This window comes from Gymnoscopelus braueri (genome assembly GCF_963280865.1).
Source record: "Gymnoscopelus braueri genome assembly, chromosome: 15".
Taxonomy (NCBI): Eukaryota; Metazoa; Chordata; class Actinopteri; order Myctophiformes; family Myctophidae; genus Gymnoscopelus; species Gymnoscopelus braueri.
In genome coordinates, this window is record NC_137620.1 from 29,722,506 (window position 1) to 29,743,882 (window position 21,377).

A 21,377-nucleotide genomic window follows, 5' to 3' on the forward strand; every position below is an offset into this window, starting at 1 on the left:
GGCACCTACAATGCAAAAAGTGCAACCCTACATCATGTTTGACCCAGGGTTACACTAGTTTAACACAGAACAAGAAAACAAACACAATGAAAGAGAAAAGACTAGCACATTACATACATACTAAAGTCCCACCTCAAAGGGTCACGCAATACCCATGTCACACTGTGGGTGCAGGGGCTGTTGTGACAGGTGCCTGCTGCAAGGAGAGGAAATAATGTGTCAAACTTGATATACGAGTTAAACACAAACTGGCATGGGGTGGAATGCTATGGAAAACGTGTGGGCATAATGCTAATAAAATTAATGTCTTACCTCAGGTGATTTCACCTCAGGCGATTTTGGTGATTTAGGAGAGGCCTTTGGTGATTTTGATGCAGATTTTACATTAGCTGGCTTTGAGGTCTGAGGCGGAGTACTGGGCTCCGAGGCAGGCTTCTGAGGTGAGGTATCAGGTTTCTGAGGCGAGGTATCAGGCTTCTGAGGCGAGGCATCAGGCTCAGAGGAAGGCTCCGAGGCAGGCTTCTCTACCCCGTTCTAGAGGGGGGGAAAAAATAAAAAGTACTACTAAGTAACGCAAAATCAAATTTCTCAAAGAGTGCATTTCTGAACTTAATTTAATTATGGACGTGAGCAGCAGCACACAACTTAACCTTTTCATAGCCATGCACAGTTACGAACATAAAGATGGCAACTTAGAGGCAATATAACTCAATATAACAGGTGCATGAGGTTTCACCTCAAACACATTTTGCGTTTAGATTCCAGTCTATATACACATATCAAACCAGTCCACCATGATAACCCACCCATAGCACATGTGCAATTCTTTAGGGGCATTTCAAGACTGACATGGCACAACCCCACCCATGGCACATGTGCAATTCTTTAGGGGCATTTCAAGACTGACATGGCACAACTATGAGTTTAGCTTGAACCTTGCTCATATTATATGATAAACTTTAGTGCATGCTTTTTTTTTTTTTTATAATTCCTGACATCTGTCCCAATTGCTACCAATGCTTACTTTAGAGACAGACGATTCAGAGGTTCTTTGTCTACGGCGGCTAAACTGTCGGCGGGGCTTCTGATCTTGCCCCTCAGAGGCTTCTCCGTTGGTTTGCTGGCCACCAGGGGCCTCTTCCTGCTTGACCACCACCTCCTCCTCCTCCCCCTGGGTTTCCCCCAGGGGGGTTTCCTGCTGGCCCTCCGATTGCTGCTTGAATTGCGTTCTGGGTCGGAACGGCCTGTCGACCAAGGAACATCAAAAGGCATGAGGGATTCTTCAGGGATGTTTTTGACTCATTGGGACAATGATTAAGAAAAAAAAAAGTAAACCTTTGGTACACACAGCATTTATACAACCAGCATGGGGAAAGTACAAGTGTGGAAACATGGAGCAGGGATGAGATTAGTCACCTGCGGTATGGAGGTCTGAATCTGCGCCGTAGCGGCCTCTGCTGGTCGCCTCCTTGATCAGTCTTCTGTTCTACAGCCTCCCCCTGGCGCGCGCGCACACACACACACACACACACACACACACACATCAGGCCTCACAGCAGTATACCACAAGATATACACTAAAGATTGCACATAACATACCAGGTAGACACCAAAGTTGGTTCTCAAGCTGAAAGTTGGTAAATCGAGTGCATATTCCTCATTTGTCATAAATCCAAATATCTGAATTAGTTGTGCAATAGTGTAATACCAATCAAAGCAAATTGAGGAAATCTGCAGGTTGAAAGAGACTTTTTTTTATTCCATGTGTGAAGAACAGAAGTATTCAGCGGAACTTGACTGGAGTTGACTCAGTTTCCAATAAAGAAAGCCTCTATATGCCTGCCTCCATAGTAGATGCCTCCCTCCAGCTCTGAGGCGTCTGTATCTCGGGCACCATTTTGGAGAAGGCAAGCTTCCTGACTACTGGCAAAGCACAGCGCGTCTTTTCCGGGACTTGGAAGAATCTAGTTGTATAAAAATCCCGGAAAAGACTCTGTGATTGGCCAGTAGTCAGGAAGCTTGCCTTCTCCAAAATGGCGAACGAGATACAGGTCACTCCAATGAACTGCAGAGGCCAATGAGGCATGTATATCTATGCCTGCCTCTACTTCTGAGCCGCTCATCACCTCTTGTGCTTCCTGTCTGGGTCTACGAGGCCTGCGGCGCCGCTGCACAGGTTGCGCGCCCTCGTTCTCAACTCCACCCTCAACTCCGCCCTCCGAAGCGGAACCCTGGCCGTCGCCCTGTGCATCCGAGTCATTGGGTCGAGAGCCACGGGGGAAGAAGCGACGACGGAAGCGGCGTTTATTGGGTGCATAGCGGCTGCCTTTGACAGGGACCCCGCCTGGACCCGTCACATTGGCCGCTTCTGAGCCCTGTGGGATGAGGGAGGGATTGGGACAAGAGGTGCAACAGTTAATTGAGCCAATCAATTTAATTGATTATAAACAGATTTATTTTAATAATGAATCTTGGCAGAAATGTTAGTTATTTTGTTTCAAAGTCTACAAGCTTGTAGATCGGCTATTTTAGCTGCTAGTCAAAGTATAAAATAGAGCTGGGTTAATTTTCATGTCAACTACAGTGTGTTAGTTTAAATTGCTTGATTTAATATAATAATTAGGTATTTGATGTTTGATCAGACATACCCCCCACCTATATAAACCCATTCAACTTCAAACTGTTAGTCATTGAAAACACGTCAAATTGTTCTGGTGACTGAAATTGAACTAATGCACGAGGGAACCATCATTTTTCCAACTACTAAAGTTTGGTGTGACCGCACCCGTAAGTGGTTAATATGAATAATCAATTATTTAACACATGAATTGACATTTTTTTACATCAATATAAAATAAATACCACACTTCAAGATTTGATAGTTGAAAAGTGATCAATAAATTGCTAAGAATATTGCAGCCAAAATAGGACAGATTTTTAGGAGTTATATAGACAATAGGTAGCTATACTGTAGGTTTAATTCTTTATCCTTACCTTACTGGCTTCTATAACGTCAAACTCCACGACCTCTCCATCTCCCACACTGCGCAGGAATTTCCTAGGATTGTTTTTCTTGATAGCGGTCTGAGGGAACAGATCACCTGCATCAGTTGAAAACATTAAGCTACACAGAAAACATATTTTGGACACCGACAACCACCCACCTGATGGACAAACACGTCTTCTTTGGTGTCATTTCTATGGGGGATAAAACAGCTATCATTGGCAAACTCATACATGTAACATATAGGCCAACATGCTTCAGATAGAAGGGGCATTGATTAACATCTACTCAGGCTTGTGTGTGCACCCAAGACAGTTTTTTAGTAGCTTGATCCAAAATGATACACATCATGTGATAAACCCATTCAAACTCATTTTAACAATGGACTCATTGAAAAGACACATCAATGGTTCTGGTGACCGATATTGTCATAATGCGTGAGGGGGCTATGTTTTTTCAATCACATTTTATTAATTTGTTTCAATTGAAAAAACACAGGGTTCCCCTCATGCATTAGGACAAGGGTTCCCAAACATTTCAGGCCGCAATCCACCCAAAATAGTCACATTTGAACTTGGGACCAGTGTGCAGATACCCTGTATACACTTGTTGGTTTGTTTAACGTTGAGTGAGAAAACAATGTTGCACAGTAAGCCAATCATCTGGGGACCCCCCAAAATAATTTGGGGATCCAGTTTGGGAACCACTGCATTAGGATTATGTCACCAGAACCAGGGATGTTTGTTTTAAATGAGTCTATGGTTAAAATAGAGTTTTAACTAATTTACAATGGGTTTAGTAAGGAGGGGGAGTGTCTGATAAAATTAATCAGATATCCAAATACTTAATAAAGCTGCTTAAAACTGCCTGGGTGCACACAAATGCCCAAGCAGATGTTAAAATAACACCAAAAGGTGATTTTAAAGTGAAATTCCCCTTCATTTTATTACTGCCACAGGACACCGCAGTGAGTACACCAAGTGGTAGCAACTCATTGATCCAAGATCATCATTAAACACAGTGCAATTTCACTGCCCCACAGTCCAACAACAAGGAAACATTGTACCTGTTTATGAAGCCATATCCATTACGCACATTGAACCATTTCACTGTGCCCTGGACCAAGGTGGCTAAAATGGAGACATGATACATGAATCAGTTAATATAGCCTACATAGTTTGTATACCCAGTTTATATTTACAAGGGAGACATGGCTATAAAACTGTTTAAAAAAAATCTAAGAAAATAAGGCAAATTCTAATCCAGTGTAGTGTTTATCAAGCACTGCAGATGTCTACTATGTAAATGATTAACCCCAACACTTGTAACCCACTACTAGGTCAAGAGGGAGGTTTACAGAGCTGAGCTGCATTTATCGTCCTCACCTTTAAATCAGAACTACCGACAGTAGGCTAATGGAAAAAGTACTGCATTTCTTCACTCAAGTAAAAAGTATCAATACTGCAATGTAGAAACACTGTTACAAGTAAAAGTCTGGTAATCAAAATTTACTGGGTAAAAGTACAAAAGTATTGGCATAAAAATATACTTAAAGTACCAAAAGTACTCATTATGCAGAAGGTCCCATTTCACAAGTTTTCGAATGTGTAAATTTCCTCTGAAAATAGCAGATCTTCAAGCTCACAATGCACGTTGTGAGCTTGTAGATCGGCTATTTTCAGTTTAAATAGGGCTGGGGTGGTCTTAAGTTTCAAATAGTAGAGTAAAAGATACAATATTTGCCTCAGAGATTTAGTGGAGTAGAAGTAAAAGTACAGAAAATCGGAAATACTCTACTAAAGCAAAAATACCTCAAAATTGTACTTCTGTACTTGACTATGTACCTAGTTACTTTCCACCACTGCCTCTGATCATAAAACGTTTCCCAGCAGATTTAATGGGATTGAATGACTTGCACCCGTGTGCGTTCCTCATGCCTTCCATCAGAACACGTGACAGTTCATACAAGGACACATAGGTCCCATTTTCAAACTGGTATTAAACCTACATTCACATCCAAATGGAAAATAAATATTTGATCTTTTTTTCAGTACAGTACTTGAGTAAATGTACTTAATCACTTTACACCACCGGTGGCAATCAGGTGGCAATCAACACGGAAAAAGTGCGATCACGCTCAAACGAACAAATGTTTTTATTTGAACCAAAAAAATCTAGTACTTTCAGCTTTGATTCATTGTGTAGATCTAACAGATTTGTTGACAGGTTGTCCCATCATGTGTAAATGTGGGATACGTGTAGCTAGGTCAGTAAACGAAACTAAATTGAGTAGTTCACCCCCCCCCCCCCCAAAAAAACACTTATTTTCTATCAATTACACGTCTCGAAGCCTTAAATTCATGTAGACGTTTATGTTTTTGTCACCGAATTATTGGCTGAGGAATTTGACATAAAAACATAGACATCTCCCATGAATTCAAGGCTTCATGGGGTGTGTAATTGATAGAAAATGGGTGAACCACTCCTTAAGTTCTCAAAGAAGGCCTAACTAACTTGCCCACAGTCAAAAAGACTTTGTGAAATATTTGTGTTAGTAGATCAAACTGGGCAAACCCTTAAATAACCCAATAAATTACTATCCTGATACAAGCCTACTGATGTCCATTCAACAAACTACAACCCAATCAAATCTATCATTTGCTTGCTTTCCTTCTTTGGCGATTAAGGGTTTTTGGCATTGAAACATACGAAAGAAAATTACATTTCTGATTGGCTTTAAGGGTATCTTTGGCTTTCTAAATGACTCGGAACACTGATCCTTTCACTCACACGCACCTATGATCTTTCTCTCCGGCTGTGGCTCTTCCACTTCTTCCTCCGCAGGGGGCACTGATGGTGGGTCGTTCTGTGCTTCGGTGTCGGTCATACTCTCAGGGATTCACTTGATCTTCAGTGATACCCCTATAACTTCTTTCCAAACTGTTCACTCGGCCGCCGCTAGTTTTATCCCGACATCCTCCAGGCTGCTGCTGAGTAAGCCAAGCCCTCATTGGTTTCCCAATAGACATGGAGTATAATTGGTTGAGGACAGTGGTGTGTAAAGTACATTTACTCAAGTACTGTATTTTGAGGTATTTTTTTTACTTTACTGGAGTATTTCCAATTTTCTATTCAAAGACATCTCAGGCAAATATTGTACTTTTACTCCACAACAATTATTTGAAAACTTGAGTTACTAGTTACTTTGTAGATTTTGATTATTATTACAAAACATTATTACAAAACATTACCCACTTCAGCCCTACATACATTTTCGGCCTTTTCAAAATACATTTGAAAACTTGTGAAATGGGGACATTCTGCATAATGAGTACTTTTACTTTTGTACCTTAAGTATATTTTGATACCAATACTTTTGTACTTTTACTCAAGTGAATTTAGAATTCCGGACTTTTACTTGTAATAGAGTGTTTCTTCATTGCAGTATTGATACTTTTACATAAGTACAGAATGTGAGTACTTTTATCACCACTGAATGCTGGATCCTGGCAAGGGCAAAATAATGTAGACCAGTTGATTCTCAACACTTTTCATTTCAAGGAATCCCAGGCTGATTAGGCCACAGACCCTCATTTGATTGGATTTTTTTAAATCTCTGATAGCCTACCCTACACTGTCAAATCCTCAGTTTGAATTCAACTATGATGTTAGAGTGTACAAATTGAACCAAATTGCTCATAGAATTGCCAAACAATACTTAAATTCAGATGCACTGGAGGGTCAGTGCTCCCCCAAGGACCCCCAGCCAGGGGTCCTTGGGGGGTCCCCAGCAAAATGATGAACAGTTTAATTTCACTATTATTTCACTGACTAGACGTAGGAAATAAATGAAATATATAACAAACAGCTAAATAAATACACCAAATAAACCCCAACACATAAAAACTGAGGAGTTTGATTAAACTTTCAAACCAAGAAGAAATGCAGGAAAAGATTTAGTGACATGAAATTAAAGAAATGGCTCAAATTGGCATAGTTTCCCTATCTAATAACTTCAGGTTCTAACAGGTTCTAGCTAGACATTTTGTCAGACTTGAGACCTTGCCCAGTAGGCCTACTTTGTTGGCTATATTTTAACATCCAAATTACTCTCTAAAATACAACCCAGGTATTTCACTGATGATTTTACAGAAATAAATTCTTCATCTAACTTAACCTTAAACTCATACGCTTTATTCAGTTTGATTCTGGAACCAAAAAGAACAGACTCACTGCCGTATGCAGTTTTACCAAGGTGCAAAGACAAGACAGTATGTTGTCAATGAGCCAGGAGTTAACCATCGACAATTCTGCACTGATCTATTAGTTCTACATCCAAGCCTTAATATTTAGTTCATGCTGGGCTGGCCTAGGCCCAGGTTTATAGGAGGAAGGCAAGGGATGGGGGGGGGGGGAATAAATAAAGAGACAACAACGTATCTACATATTAATTCTATTATTAATTTCGAAATAAGGTGAGTAAGAAGAGTATCAGTGCATGTACATGAAGATTAAGGTGCAGAGTTTCGGCAAGTGTCAAGTTCAACCAAAGGTTGCTTTACTAATCCACAGGTAGGTCCATGAGGAAAAAACAAAAACAAAATGTCAATAAAAAATCTATCAATTTCTTCGATAACGCCCTTGTGCCTATGTGTTGCCGCCCCATGTTCTGTTACTGTGTGATGGATATTGGCTCAGGAGGCCGCCAGTGAGACATGGTTCCTTGCCAGATCAGCACAAACACCCAAAGCTGCCACATGAGTCTGAGCTGACTTTATTTCATCCGATCAGGTCCTGACTCACTGTTACTGTTACAGGCTGCTATAAAGTGGGAGACAGGGAGAGTGAGAGAGAGGAGTGTAGCTACCAGAGAGGTGGTGAGAGGATTGTAGGCAACATAGAGTGGCAGAGAGAGAGAGAGAGAGAGATGGAGTGTAGGCTACATAGGCTACAGTGTTAGAGGTGGAGTGTAGTCTACATACAGTGGTAGAGAGACTGTGGGCTACATACAGGGGGGTTTGTGATCCTGACTCCTGGACGGGTTCTTTTTGGGGCAGGTGTCTGACCTAAGCCTGTGCCTCCTTTTTCCCCTCGCAAGAGCATATACTGCAACCATCTGTTCCACACTAAACGAAAGCAGAGAAAGGAGGAGGAGGAGGAGAGTGTAAATGACAGGGATGAAAGAAGAATAAGGACGGGACTGATAAAGGAGGAGAAAGGCACAACATCGTCCACAGGCAGCACGGAAACAGGGAGCAAATAGAGGGAGAAAGGGAGCACGGCTTAAAGCGATTGGCGTTCCACTGGGAAGGAAACGCATTATCACAGGGTGAGGGTACGTTCAATACCAAAACATCCAGCAGACGGGGCGTGTTTGCACGTGAGCAGCGACTATATTGTGCGCATGTCTGTGTGTAGCAGCCACGTTATATATTCATAATAAACGGAATCTGAATGAAAATATGATGTGATTGGTGGTCCACTTCGTTTTGCCTTGCAGGATAACAGTAGGCTAAGCTCCATCCTTAGGCCGGGTTCTTTTGTTTATATTGCCGTGGTTTGGCTGAAGCCCTAATGCACAGAAAGCACAAGTTTCACTACTCTTTCTCTGCTTGATGTATGTGCCATCTTGCACACAAGAAGCCATCATGCCTATTGGCTTTATTCATTAGAGCCGATATTATTCCTGATGTGTTTTAATTTGCAGTCTGCATGGGTTGTTAAAAACAGTGACACTGATATGACATTTTAAATGATTAACTACTATGGTGCTATTCTGCCTCTGAGGTGCATGGACCTATATGGCACCTCGATGTAAATTGGCTATTTTGTCCAAAATGTTTTTTGGACAAAGTATACATGACGTGAACATGCATCATTATCAGACTTCATTTTATCCTTCAACTTCTTGTTTATGCCCCAAAATGATGTTTTGTAGCAATTTGTAGCAATTGTTGAAATATTAGACCTTAATTGTCGAATGTTTAAGCAAGTTCTAATCATGTATAATTTACTTTTTCCAAATATATGTTTTTAAAACAAATATATATATATGTTTGGAAACAAAAGCCAATTTAACACAGAGGTGCCAACTCATCCTTGTTGCCCACCTATCTGTCACTAGGCTGCACTCACATACCCCAACACTATGGAGAAGAGAACACCACCAACCTGCTCCACATATTGTTTTAATGACAACTTTACGTTGTCAGTGTTGATTCAAACGAGCATGCAACTGTAGCCTGATACTAGTCCTATCTGAATTTATAGTTATCACACTATAGCGTGAATTAAGTATCATAAGTTGCTTTAACTGCTGTGATGTTTCACTGTTAGATAGATGTTGCAATGTACAACATACAGTAGTGAGTCTATGTTGTTTGACTGAACATAATATTACATGCCCTGTAGACAGGCTTACACTGACTGTACAATTGTCCAAAGTTCCAAACATTCATTCATTGATAATAGAAGTTACGTTCATATATTACTGGTGACAGTTTAGTACTAGCTACATGTGAGCACATACTTATGTTATTCCCATGCATATTTATATCTATATTTATTCATAGTTCATTCATACACTTTGCTAATCCAATCAGTGCAAGTGCAGATGGCTAGGTAGACTTAACTTAGCTATCTATTTCATTACAATATAAACATCTTAATTCCATTTTTACTAATTACTTTTACTTTCCCTTTTTTAAACTCCTCTTGACAACTGAAATCCCAAAGGGGAAGGGGATCAATGAAGGTCTGTATGTCTGTTGTTATTTATAACCTTATTGATAACTGGTGGCCTGTTTGCATCAAGTAGACCTACTTTATAGGATACTCAATATTTTCAATTGTGTCATTCTCTCTCTCTCATAGATTATTATTTCACTGACAAGATATACTGTAGGTTTCTTTCTTAAAGTTCACCCATGGGCTACAATGACAAACAAACCTGTCCTGTATAGAAGTTATACTTCGCTAAATTGAGCTCAGCCGTGTGAGCTTGTAGATCTGCTATTTTCAAAAGATTTGAAAACTTGTGAAATGGGACCTTCTGCATAATGAGTACTTTACTTTTGTACTTTAAGTATATTTTGATAGCAATACTTTTGTACTTTTACTCAAATAAATGTTTAATTCTGGACATTTACTTGTAACAGAGTATTTCTTCATTGCAGTATTGATAACTTTTTCCACCACAGTCAGGTCAGCAGGTACGGCAGATGCAGAGGTGGACTTCCAGACAGGCGATGCAGGGGCATCCGCCACCTTCCCCATGCAGTGCTCTGCCCTGTGCAAAAACGGCTTTGTCGTCCTGAAAGGCAGACCCTGCAAGATTGTCGAGATGTCCACTTCAAAGACTGGCAAGCACGGCCATGCCAAGGTAAGCCTATAAGCTGAGAATTGTGGGACTTGACCTGGAAATACAAAAGGACATTACTATGCCACTTGGGAGAGATAATTATGGAGATTTGTTGTGGTTCTGAAACAGCATGAGCAAACTTAGCACAACTAGTTTTCAGTATTTAGTTAGTCAGCAGCACTTTCCTGTCAGATACTTTAAGCATAATACACAGGCATGGGTGTGGTGTAACTACTCATTCTTTGGGGGGTGTCATGTCCCCCCATACTGAGGGGGACATGACAAGGGACGGGAAGGGACAACGTGACCTATATTAGATCTCACTGTCTACATTTCATAATTTTTGTTGTGTATGCATGTGAACCCATAATGGGCAAACGACCAAGTCAGTTTAGACATATGTGGCAGCACAGTTGGCCAATGAGACTGACTTTAGTGTGTATAGATGACACAGACGAATGTCAGTGTCCTTTGTGCTTGCAGGTCCACATGGTGGGTATTGACATATTCTCTGGTAAGAAGCATGAGGATATCTGTCCTTCCACTCACAACATGGACGTCCCCAACATCAAGAGAATGGATTATCAGGTGAGTCCTAGGACAGTATCAATTTACCACATGAACCCCAGCATCCCTATTCTCGGGTGAACGTTGAGAGAAAATAGCTGATCTGCTAGCTCACAACGCATCGCAATGCGCCGCTTTGTGAGCTTGTAAATTGATGGTAAATGGAATTTGTAGATACATTCTGAGTAGAGATTTTGTGTGGAGGGAAAAAGGCAGCAGACCACGTATAGATCCCTGGGGGACCCCTGTGTCAACTACGTTTATAGGGTTTAAATTATTTAAACTAATACCTACATTCTTCCCAGTGGGAAAGGGTAACAGACGGTTCATTCTACATTTGCAATCTACATGCTGGTGTTTATATCCAAGACTACTATTTGATGCATTGAAAGTAGACTGATGATGAGACTATTCAGTGATGCCAAAACTGGCAATCAATCTAACCAGTACGATGCGCATCCTCTCCCCTCTCACTTCCTACACCCCTTCCATTCTTCATCTTATTTCTCCTGTCCTGCCCTCTCATCCCTCATGCTGGTCCCTCTCTGTGTTTCTCTAGCTGATTGGGATTCAAGATGACTATCTGACCCTGCTCCAGGACTCTGGCGAGTTGAGAGAGGACCTGAAGCTTCCAGATGGAGACCTGGGCAAAGAGATTGAGAGCAAGCATGAAGCTGGAGAGGAGATGCTCGTCAGTATTGTCTGTCACCTGCTGTGATGTGAAATATGTTAATGTTGTTTATATTTACATCTTATCACATACCCAGCCTTTATTTGCCCTGAATGAGGTATGTGATAAAATGACAGAGAGGGTGAAGCTGCACTGAACTCAACATTTCAAACATGGATGGAAATCGGCCACGAAACATGGTTGCTGCAGATGTTGTGGTAGAATTCATGGCTGAGAAGACAAGTTTATTTAGCTGTAAAAGAACCAAAATATAGCTTAAAACCTTCCAACGGTTCACAAGATGCCTGTATTTTCTCAGCCAACTCCCTCCTCACACTGGGGGGAAATCTAGCCTCGTTCCCAGCCTTACTCTGAGAATAGAAGAGCCTGGTCACGACCTAAAGCAGAGTGTATATAGGGGCGGGACTTCCGTCGTACGTATTTCCCCCGGAAACTTCTTCACAGAGAACGTAAACAGATTTGTAAAGCGTCCACGTCATTTCCTTGGGCGGTACTTCCGTCAAATTCTGGTATTTCCGTTTTAGACACTCAACCTTCTAGGTCTTGCGTGGGGGAAATCCCAGCATGATAATCACAGAGGCAGCTCCTCGTTGACAGTAATGTAATCTATTCATTAAAGTAGTATTTATGTCTTTGTGATAAGGCTATGGGTATTTGATAAACAAATTATTGTCCAGTAGTTGACTTTGTCCAACCATGGGCCTGGCAGCATCAAGCAGGCCCTCAGATGGATTACCTTGGACAATGACAAATGAGGGTGATAATCTATATTTATGGATTTCACAACATACACTGTATGTCTGTATGTTGTTTGGCATGCGCACAACCATTTATTTGTGATATTATGTAGTGGGTTTTTAATGGATTTTGTGGTCTATGGATTAAACCCCCACCAAGACATGGGACAAATCAGCAGCACAATGGAAGGAACAGATAAACCACTTAAAGCCTACAGTATATAGAGCGTAGCAGTGGCCTGTTTAGCACCGGCGCTGGAGTCAGTCAAGTAAAGTAAAAATCCCTTTCATTTTCTCCATAGACGATATTTTAAAGTGGGCCCTGATCCAGAAAAGGTTGGGACCTGCTGTTCTATGGAGAAAATGAAGGGATTTTTTTAACTTCCGAATCCAAACTGCTACGCTCTATCCACAAGTTTCCTAGGGCGTTGTGGGCATCACTTCCTGTCGATTTGATCCCTGATACCTGATCAAATCGACAGGAAGTGATGCCCATAACGCCCTAGGAAACTTGTGGATACTTCAATGATTGGAGTCCCCCAGGGGTCTATGCTAGGTTCCCTCGTTTTTTCCCTCAACACCAAATCTCTTTGCTGGAAATAGCCAATCTACATGTTTGCCCCAGAATAGGCATGCTAGGTTCATTTAGACTCACTCACCCACCATGTTGGTTTCTGACATGTCCCCTTCTCAGATTACGGTCCTACACGCAATGGAAGAGGAGTCAGCAATTGCCATCAAAGCCATGGGTAAATAAAGCCCTGCAGGTAAATAAAGAGAGCTACAGCAGTACCGAAACCTACGTAGATGTCCCTTCACCCTGCCAACCGCCTGACTCAAGCCTGCCTGAAGAAGAGTGGCTGTGTGTGTGTGTGCTCGCTCGCGCGCGGGTGTGTGGATGTATGTTACACCACATGACGCCATGCTGGTTCAGTGTGTGTGTATATGATATGTAAATATGTGCTGTTCGACAGTAGATCAAGGGGGAAGCAACTGTGGTCACCAAGAGGTGACTTACTATGTTTGACTTACTATGTTATAAAGTAACATTTCCCATGTAAAATGTTCATAAATATATACTGCATTTGCACTAATTCTTTTTGTTAAACATCAAAACATATTTTTGCACATTCTCCCACAGCGAAAATGACATTTTCTGGCAATCATTATTGCTACGTATTTTTTATCATTGTTGTGTCAGCCAAGATCATAAGCTTCCTATTTTACAGGATAAATGGCAATTCATGAACCTACACTGAGCACATTGAAAATGTCTGGATTGTGTAGCTAAATGTATGATGTTTCTAGGGCTAATGTTACCATGGATTTGAAAGCAATGCAGCATTATTACTGTCTTTACGGCTTTGGGTCAGGCATCTCCATGCACTTTCTTACCTGAAAACTGTGGGCTGTAGAATAAAGTTCTATTGTGTACAAGTTTTCTATAGTGTAACTTTTATTTTTGTAAAGTCGTCGTCATCCATTCTCATTCTCTTTATTCACGGCTTATGTCATCTAGAAAGACCCTCTTCTCCTATCTTACATTTCTGGTCTGCGTCAGAGCAGGTTGAAGATATGACTGGATAATCCGACATCATCTCTTACTTTGTATTGGGATCCAGTACCAGTACGATTGGAAAAGTCATGGGATTTTGGTGTCTTTAACCTTTTCATGCACATACAAGTCCAAACTGCAGATTGTTTCCCCAACCAGAATTAAAGATGACACAAATTGTTAGAAATGGTGTGATTTTGTAGTTTGTTTACTTAAAGAACATAAAATCTTTTAAAACGGCATAGATACACTGAATTGCTGAAAGAAAACAACAACAAAAAAGATTTACTTAACAAAAAAACATCAGTTGTACTTCACAGGATAAATTGCCTTTTCATCAGTGGTTAACATCCAGCTTCGTGAGGGCTAAGGCCAGGGATCTGGCTTTAGCCCAGATAACCCATCAATGTCACACTGATCAAGGATTCTAGTGCTAAAATAAAAATAAATCGGCAATCAATAATTTCTTTAGGGTTATATTCAAACTAACAATGCGTTTCATTGTACAATGAGCAAAGTTTAAAATATAAAACATTTTCAAACCAAACACATGGCATATCCTTTTTAATTTACATAAACTGAAGCTGGATGTTATTGTTGACTGAAGCACAGTTGTGAAAGGAAAAGACGAAGTGAAAAGCCCAAAAAGAACATATAATACTTTACAAGAGACAAAGCTCAACACCCAGTAATTTGGGGCAATTCTTTTCAAACATCATCATTCGAGCGCTTTGAAGAAGTCGTTTCTGTTATTAATCCAAGTGATTCCCTGGGTATTTTAGGGAGCCAATGAAATCTCAGTGATCACCATGGTGATGTTAGCTTACTCTGTGGGGTGCAACTCGGCTCACTTGCCATGGTGATAGAATCTCTGTCCACTCTGGGCATGGGGCAGAAAGGCGTGGCGAGGTGCTGCTTGAGGAGAGCTCTGGAACTGGGCCTGGAAACACAGTTATGGGAAAATGTTACCGCTCCCAGGACAAAACGTTACAGGAGTCAAAATAGAACTAAAGACATTAAAGTGGTGTTCAGAATCAAAACTTTATTGTCACATCACAGGTTTACAGGTGCAAAACAGTGGGTGAAATTATGTTTTGTGCAAGCTCCATCATTTGTTATTTCCATAAAAAAAGAATGGAAAGAAGAAGAAGGGGGAGCCAGGGGGAAGAGAGAGGTGTAACCATTGACATAAACGGACGTGTTTCGTTTCATCAGCGTCTGAGTAGCCAAAACGTGTCCGTTTGTCAGAGACTGCTGCTGCGGTAAATAAAGAAAATTCACCTTGTGAGTGTGGACTGTTTCTATAGACTGTTCACTGAGAGTCTGCACCCGCCTATCCTTCTCTGAAACTATTGACTGTAGAGCACGCTCAGCTCGGGGCTTCTGTCCCCTAGTATTTGGAACCATTGTCATAAACCAGCATGCAGCAAGCGCCTATTAAAATTTGCATGTGTTTTTCACCATTATACCTTACCATTTACAACTGACCATATTCACAGGGCACCCATTTTGCTCTTACCGTCGTACTCTAAAGGCAAGCGATTGTGATAGAGGCTTGTGTATTTTTCAAGGGTTTACCTTGGATGTAGGGATCTGGACTGCCATTGAGGGTGTGGGGAGCAGCCCAGCAGCAGAGGCATGTAGGGCTTGAGGATGCATGGGTCTCAACGCACCCTGAAAGAACATCATGAATAGGGCTTTATGATAAGACCGATGATGATGATGCCAACTCCAAGCTGCCATTAGCTCCAATTAAATATTGAGCTCCCAAAGCATTTGGAGCTCATGTCTATATAGCTTGTTATTACGCTAGGTATGGGTATGTTACCACTACAGCTCAGAAAAGAAATGGCATCCAGTGGACACAGTTAGATGACCTGGACTTCGCTGATGACCTGGCCCTTCTTTCCCACACCCAACATCAAATGCAGGAGAAGACAAACATAGTCCCAGCCATCTCAACACGCCTTGGCCTCACCATTCAGAGGAAAGAGCAAGGTCCTCATAATAAACACTGACAGTGTTACCCTATCACACTAGAAGGTGAAGCACTAGAGGTGGTGGAGAGTTTCACCAATCTGGGCAGAGTATTGTCTATCAACTGGGCGGGACAGATGGCGACGCGAAAGTTTGGATTGGCAAAGCAAGAGCAGCTTTCCATCAGCTGAAGAATGTCTGGGGATCCTCAGATCTGCCCATAAACACCAAGATCAGGATCTTTAATTCCATAGTGAAGCCTGTTCTGCTGTATGGAGCAGAAACTTAGAGAACAACTGTTAACACCATGAAGAAAATCCAGGCATTCAACAACACCTGCCTTAGAAGAATCCTCAGAATCTGCTGGCCTAATGCAATCAGTAACCTGGAACTGTGCCAGCGAACAAGACAACACCCTGTAGAGGAAGAAATCCTCTAAATACGCTGGGGATGGATTGGCCACACTCTTCGCAAGCCTGCATCTAATATCACAAGATACGCCCAGTTCTGGAACCGACAAGGGAAAAGGAAGAGGGGCAGACCAAGAAACACCTGGCGGCGTGACCTGGATGCAGATGTGAAGAGATCTGGCCACACATGGGAACAGCTGGAGAAACTGGCCCAGGACCGGGATGCCTGGAGAGCACTTGTTTGTGGCCTATGCCCAAAGTTGGGCTATAGGCGTAAGTATGTAATGGGTATGTTAACCTCCTCGAGACACCAACTATTAAGGTGCAACATGAATCTGAAAGTTGATTTTTATTTACTTTTTGCATAAAGTAAAAAAAAAAGGACATTAATGTTTGACTTCTTACAGAAGCCTGAAACTGTCCCCCCAGACTTTCCACTGCATGTCTAGGAGGATTAAGTGGGACTACAGTAAATTTCAACTGGTTTCCGGGACTTACGGCATCGGTGAAGCCCGACTGTTGGTTGGCATGCTCTAACTGCTTCTGGAGTGGTATTCCTGCTCCTGTGATGAATCCTAAAGGGGAAATGGTACAAAGGAAATGGATAGCAACTCATAAAACAAAACTTCTTTAATATAATAACTCCAAAGTTTTATGATAGTATTATGCTGGTAGATATCCCAACTATAGATACAATTATTAAATTGTGGGGGGGGGGGGTTACTAGTAGGCTAATAGCTGAACGGACCTGGCTGGGAGGTGAAGTGGCCGTGGACAGGGTAGCCAGTCTGCTGGTGGGGAAGGTACTGCATGGCCTGAAATGCAGATGCACCAGCTGTGGGAGGAAAAGATTACAACAGTCATATATATTTTTTTCACACACAAATGTGACCAATCTAATGACTGAGCTCTCAATCTGTGCATTGGGGGCCACTTCAGGAAAAGAATAGTAACAGACTAAATGAAAGGACATTGATCTATTGAAATACACGTCCCGATCGTTCTGCTATTGGTTTCCTGCCGTGCCGTCGCTCACAGACATTAAACACATGATGCATGTGAGCCATACCTCTGATCTGAGAGCTGCTGGCGAAGCTGACAGGCACAGAGGGTCCAGGGGCATACGTGGAGGGATGCTGGCTCTGGGATACACCATAGGGCTCATGAACCCCCTGACTTCCGCTGAACTGCCCGTGCTCTGCCGAACTCGTGCTGAACCCCTGTGTCTGGTAATGACGCCCCTGGGGAAGAGTGCAAGAAGTGGAAACGGTTGGATACGCACTGCTCCAACAGTATAGGCTTTAGACACATACTGACGTCACGAGCCAGCTGATCCTCTAATTTGTATTTTTCATAATGGTATCAACATTCTTGGCCTTTTGACAACAGTGCCAGCTGTTTTGTCGGGTGACCGGGCTGGCGAGAAGCCGAGAACCCAGTGCAGCTGCATGAATTATTGTATCAGACACCCAGCCTATAGGTGTCGCCATTCTTTTTAAATTGAGAAGAGCGGATGAGGAAGGATACGCTCACTTGTCTGTGGGATTCAGAACAAACTAGATGATGTCATACTGTTTTTATGAATCTCCACTGTTGCATGTGGCACTCACTGGGAGGACAGGGGTTTGGAACAGCTGTTTACTGCGCTCTCCCATCAGTGCACCAGGTCTGTTGTGGTTGACTGGACTGCCTGAGGAAGGAAAGAGAAACATTGAGTGAACATAAGTACCGGTAGACTAACAAAAAATATCTTAGGTTCTTATGTTTAGTAAATACAAATACAAATAAAACCTCTTGTCTTTGAACACTAAAAAGGTTTGTCTGTAGGAGATTGATCTGTGATGCATAAAAAGTACAAAAAGGAACGCTTTACCTTGCATGGTGATGAGGTGCTGTCCTGCGTGCATCGGTAGACTGGGTTGGTAGCTGGCTGATGTCAATGTTGTGATATCGCTGGATAGAGATGTTAACGGATAGAACCTTTCAGTCAGTTACAACCTGGTATCGTTTTAACACCACAGCATTGTCATTGCACTGATGTACTAAATGTGTTCAGTACCTCTGCTCCTTTCTTCGTCTCTTCTCCTCCTCGTGGAGGACTTTCTTTAACTGTAGGAAGAGCTGATGTTTCTCCTCTTGGAGTCCCTGCAGCTTCTCCCCCATTTTCATCACCTGAAGGAGAGGTGACGGACCACCACAATTATGAGACAGTGTTATTCATGCTAAAGGAACACATTGACTGCTAGCAAGTGAACTAAACACACATAATGCTTAAGTTGTAGTGCATGCTGTAGTGAACTATGTAAATACCTAACCACTGTGAAACCATGGCTTGTTCTGCCATTGCACGACAGCAACGTGGTATTTAGTATGAAAGTACTATGTTGTCTGGTGTGAAAAGACAATCGTCATTCTGTCGTTCTCGGCAAACATCGCATCAGTGACACAGTCCTGCAGATTCCTCCTCAACAACATCAGGAGGATTCGCCCCTTCCTCACGGAGAAGGCAGCCCAGGTGCTCATCCAGGCTCTTGTCATCTCCCGCCTGGACTACTGCAACTCCCTCCTTGCTGGTGCTCCGGCATCTACCATCAGACCTCTGGAGCTTGTTCAGAAAGCTGCGGCTCGTCTGGTGTTCAACCGCCCCAAGTTCTCCCACACAACTATCCTTCTCAGTTCTCTACACTGGCTCCCCGTAGCGGCTCGCATCCAGTTTAAAACCCTGGTGCTAGCCTATAGGGCAGTGAAAGGAACAGCTCCTTCTTACCTCCGGGCTATGGTCAATGCTTACACCCCTGCCCGACCACTTCGGTCTGCCACCTCGGGGCGAATGATTGCCTCGTCGCTCAAGGGTCCTTCTGGACGATCTACACGGTCACAACTTTTTTCTGTTCTGGCCCCACAGTGGTGGAATGAACTCCCCACTGATGTCAGGACAGCAGAGTCACTGCCCATCTTTCGCCGCAGGCTGAAAACCCTCCTCTTCAGGAAACACTACCCTTCCTCTTCGCCTTGCCTACTTGTTAACTAGTTGTACGAACTCTTGTTTTATTATTGCATTGTTTTATTGGATCTTGTTTAGTCGATACACTTATTTGTTTTAGCTCTTGCTCATTTGATTTTGCTATTTGTCTCATCTGTTTAAGAAAGTAGGTAGCTGATATATTGCACTTTTACCTTAGCGCTAGGTATACTCTTGGTTGCTTGTTTTAGCAGAAAATGCACTTAGGACTTCTGGTGATTAGTAGTTTCGTTCCCTACCTATGTTGAATGCACTTATTGTAAGTCGCTTTGGATAAAAGCATCTGCTAAATGACTGTAATGTAATGTAATCCTAGTGTACATCTCCCCAACCTGTTCTTTAGTTTCCTCCAAAGACATCCTCTCCTCTATTTCTTTTGTCCTCTTCCTTTCTTCTTCCTCCTTCATTTTCTGCTCCATCATTTTGTCCACCTCTTCCTCCTCTGAGAATGGAGAGTCATATAGTCATATGGAGAGTGATATAGTGACATTATACATACATACATACAGTTGTCAACCACCACTACTAAATGTCATCAGTGGTGGACAGTAACAAAGTCAATTGTTTACTTGAGTAAAGTACATTTTTGAGCATCTGTACTTTACTTGTAGCCTGGGATCAATACCATTTTCGGGTTTCTGATCCGGTCGGAACGTTACGTCATCAGGTGGCCGGAACAAACTAACCGGTGGTTCAGTTTCCAAATAATGGACTTGCCTATATCAAGGAACGGTTAACTTGGCAACCCTGAGGTGAACCCACCTTGTCTCTTGCGCTCCCTCTCCCTCATGATGTGCTTGTGGAGGGCTCTGGCCATCGCATTGGACAGCTTGGGTCTCTCCAGAAGAGCAGGCATGGTGACAGGCAGTGGAGGTGCCAGCTTCTGCAAGAGAAACAAGGTCTATGAAACCAGGTCTATGAAAACAAGCCCAAAAGAATAGGCTATAGGCTAAGGCTATAGGCTATAGGCTAAGGCTATTTGAAAATAGCCGATCTACAAGCTCACAACACGTCGCAATGTGAGCTTGTAGATCTGCTAAAAAAATACGAAAAATAAAGAAATTATCTTTAAACGAAAAGGTCATTTTGGAACATTTTTGAAACATTTTAACGACACAAGTCTTGTATGGGGTGAACTAGCAACTTCACAGAAAAAGAAGCCCAAAGAAAACAATAGGTGTGATAAACGAGGCAGATATAATAGGTTCCCAAGCTAGGGAGAAGTCTCTTTGTAAATTAAAACTGTAGACGCGGGTGCCTGGGTGGTATATTAGAACAGTAGTTCTCAACCTGTGGGTCGGGACCACCGGGGAGTCCCCCACATGATTCTTTTGAAGGGGCCCCAGATGACAGTGAAGTGACAATTTAAGGACTTTTTAATACCTTAAAAAAAAGAGACCATCACTGCATCAAAAGTAATCAACAAACTACACTAGGTCATCTGGTCAAACATTGGCGAAATTGTCAAATGATGTGAAAAAGTGTGAAAATAGCAGATCTACAAGCTCACAACGCCTCGCGTAGATCTACTATTTTCACAATATTTCTCTGTGGAACGGAGTCAAACAAAATGGGGGGTCCCCACTTCAAATATGATTATTTGGATGGGGGTCCTCAGTTCAAAAATGATTATTTTGGGGGGGTCACGGCCTGAAAATGTTGAGAACCACTGGCCTAACAGGTCACGCAGGCTAATGTGAACCTTTATTATGGTCTTGCTAACGGTAGGTGTTTGATTGTGTAAAATGTTACCCGAGTAAATGTTGGGCGAGGGGAGGGGGTGCTGGTTAACGTATCATATTGAGATTCACATACAATATTACATTTTTAAAATATTAGCTAGCTAACCCAGCTAACGCTAACTATGGTGGTGTAAAAATTAAAAACGGATGTCTTACTTTCGTTTCTTTAAGTGAGTCGTATGATAAGAACCTATCGTCCACCCTCTGTCTGTCTTGACTTTGTTTTTCTGTGGGAATTCAACGAAATAAAACCACAATGTCTCTAAAATGCGTAGTAAACATATTCACAGATCCACCGTGTAAACACATAGC

At 42.2% G+C, this 21,377-nt stretch overlaps 3 protein-coding genes across 5 annotated transcripts; 1 reads left to right on the plus strand and 2 right to left on the minus strand.

Annotated features, from left to right (window-relative positions):
- Positions 1-27: 27 nt before the first annotated feature.
- Positions 28-5,897, minus strand: LOC308101475 (uncharacterized protein; the record flags this gene model as incomplete). Its single annotated transcript, XM_080450892.1, has 9 exons — positions 5,801-5,897; positions 4,071-4,134; positions 3,165-3,198; positions 2,995-3,084; positions 2,109-2,375; positions 1,417-1,499; positions 1,025-1,244; positions 313-534; positions 28-54 (listed from the first exon to the last, which is right to left on the minus strand). The coding sequence occupies exons 1-9, from the start codon at positions 5,889-5,891 to the stop codon at positions 28-30; spliced, it is 1,098 nt and encodes a 365-aa protein (XP_080307018.1). The 5' UTR covers positions 5,892-5,897.
- A 2,908-nt stretch (positions 5,898-8,805) lies between these two features.
- LOC308101476 (eukaryotic translation initiation factor 5A-1-like) lies at positions 8,806-13,116 on the plus strand (the record flags this gene model as incomplete). The annotated part of the gene is made up of 5 exons (XM_080450893.1): positions 8,806-8,818; positions 10,204-10,385; positions 10,848-10,952; positions 11,491-11,622; positions 13,054-13,116. 5 exons carry the CDS (start codon positions 8,806-8,808, stop codon positions 13,114-13,116), a joined length of 495 nt encoding a protein of 164 aa, XP_080307019.1.
- Positions 13,117-14,106: 990 nt separating this feature from the next.
- On the minus strand, positions 14,107-21,377 carry gps2 (G protein pathway suppressor 2). Of its 3 annotated transcripts, none has more exons than XM_080451586.1 (11): positions 21,222-21,377; positions 20,086-20,206; positions 19,656-19,765; positions 18,361-18,473; positions 18,175-18,254; positions 17,912-17,991; positions 17,371-17,542; positions 17,050-17,136; positions 16,800-16,876; positions 15,493-15,588; positions 14,107-14,854 (listed from the first exon to the last, which is right to left on the minus strand). In XM_080451586.1, the coding sequence occupies exons 2-11, from the start codon at positions 20,177-20,179 to the stop codon at positions 14,762-14,764; spliced, it is 1,002 nt and encodes a 333-aa protein (XP_080307712.1). In that variant the 5' UTR covers positions 20,180-20,206; positions 21,222-21,377; the 3' UTR covers positions 14,107-14,761. The 3 variants fall into 3 exon arrangements, with proteins under 3 accessions (XP_080307712.1, XP_080307711.1, XP_080307713.1); XM_080451585.1 differs by having other exon boundaries at positions 18,175-18,281; XM_080451587.1 differs by lacking the exon at positions 15,493-15,588 and having other exon boundaries at positions 18,175-18,281.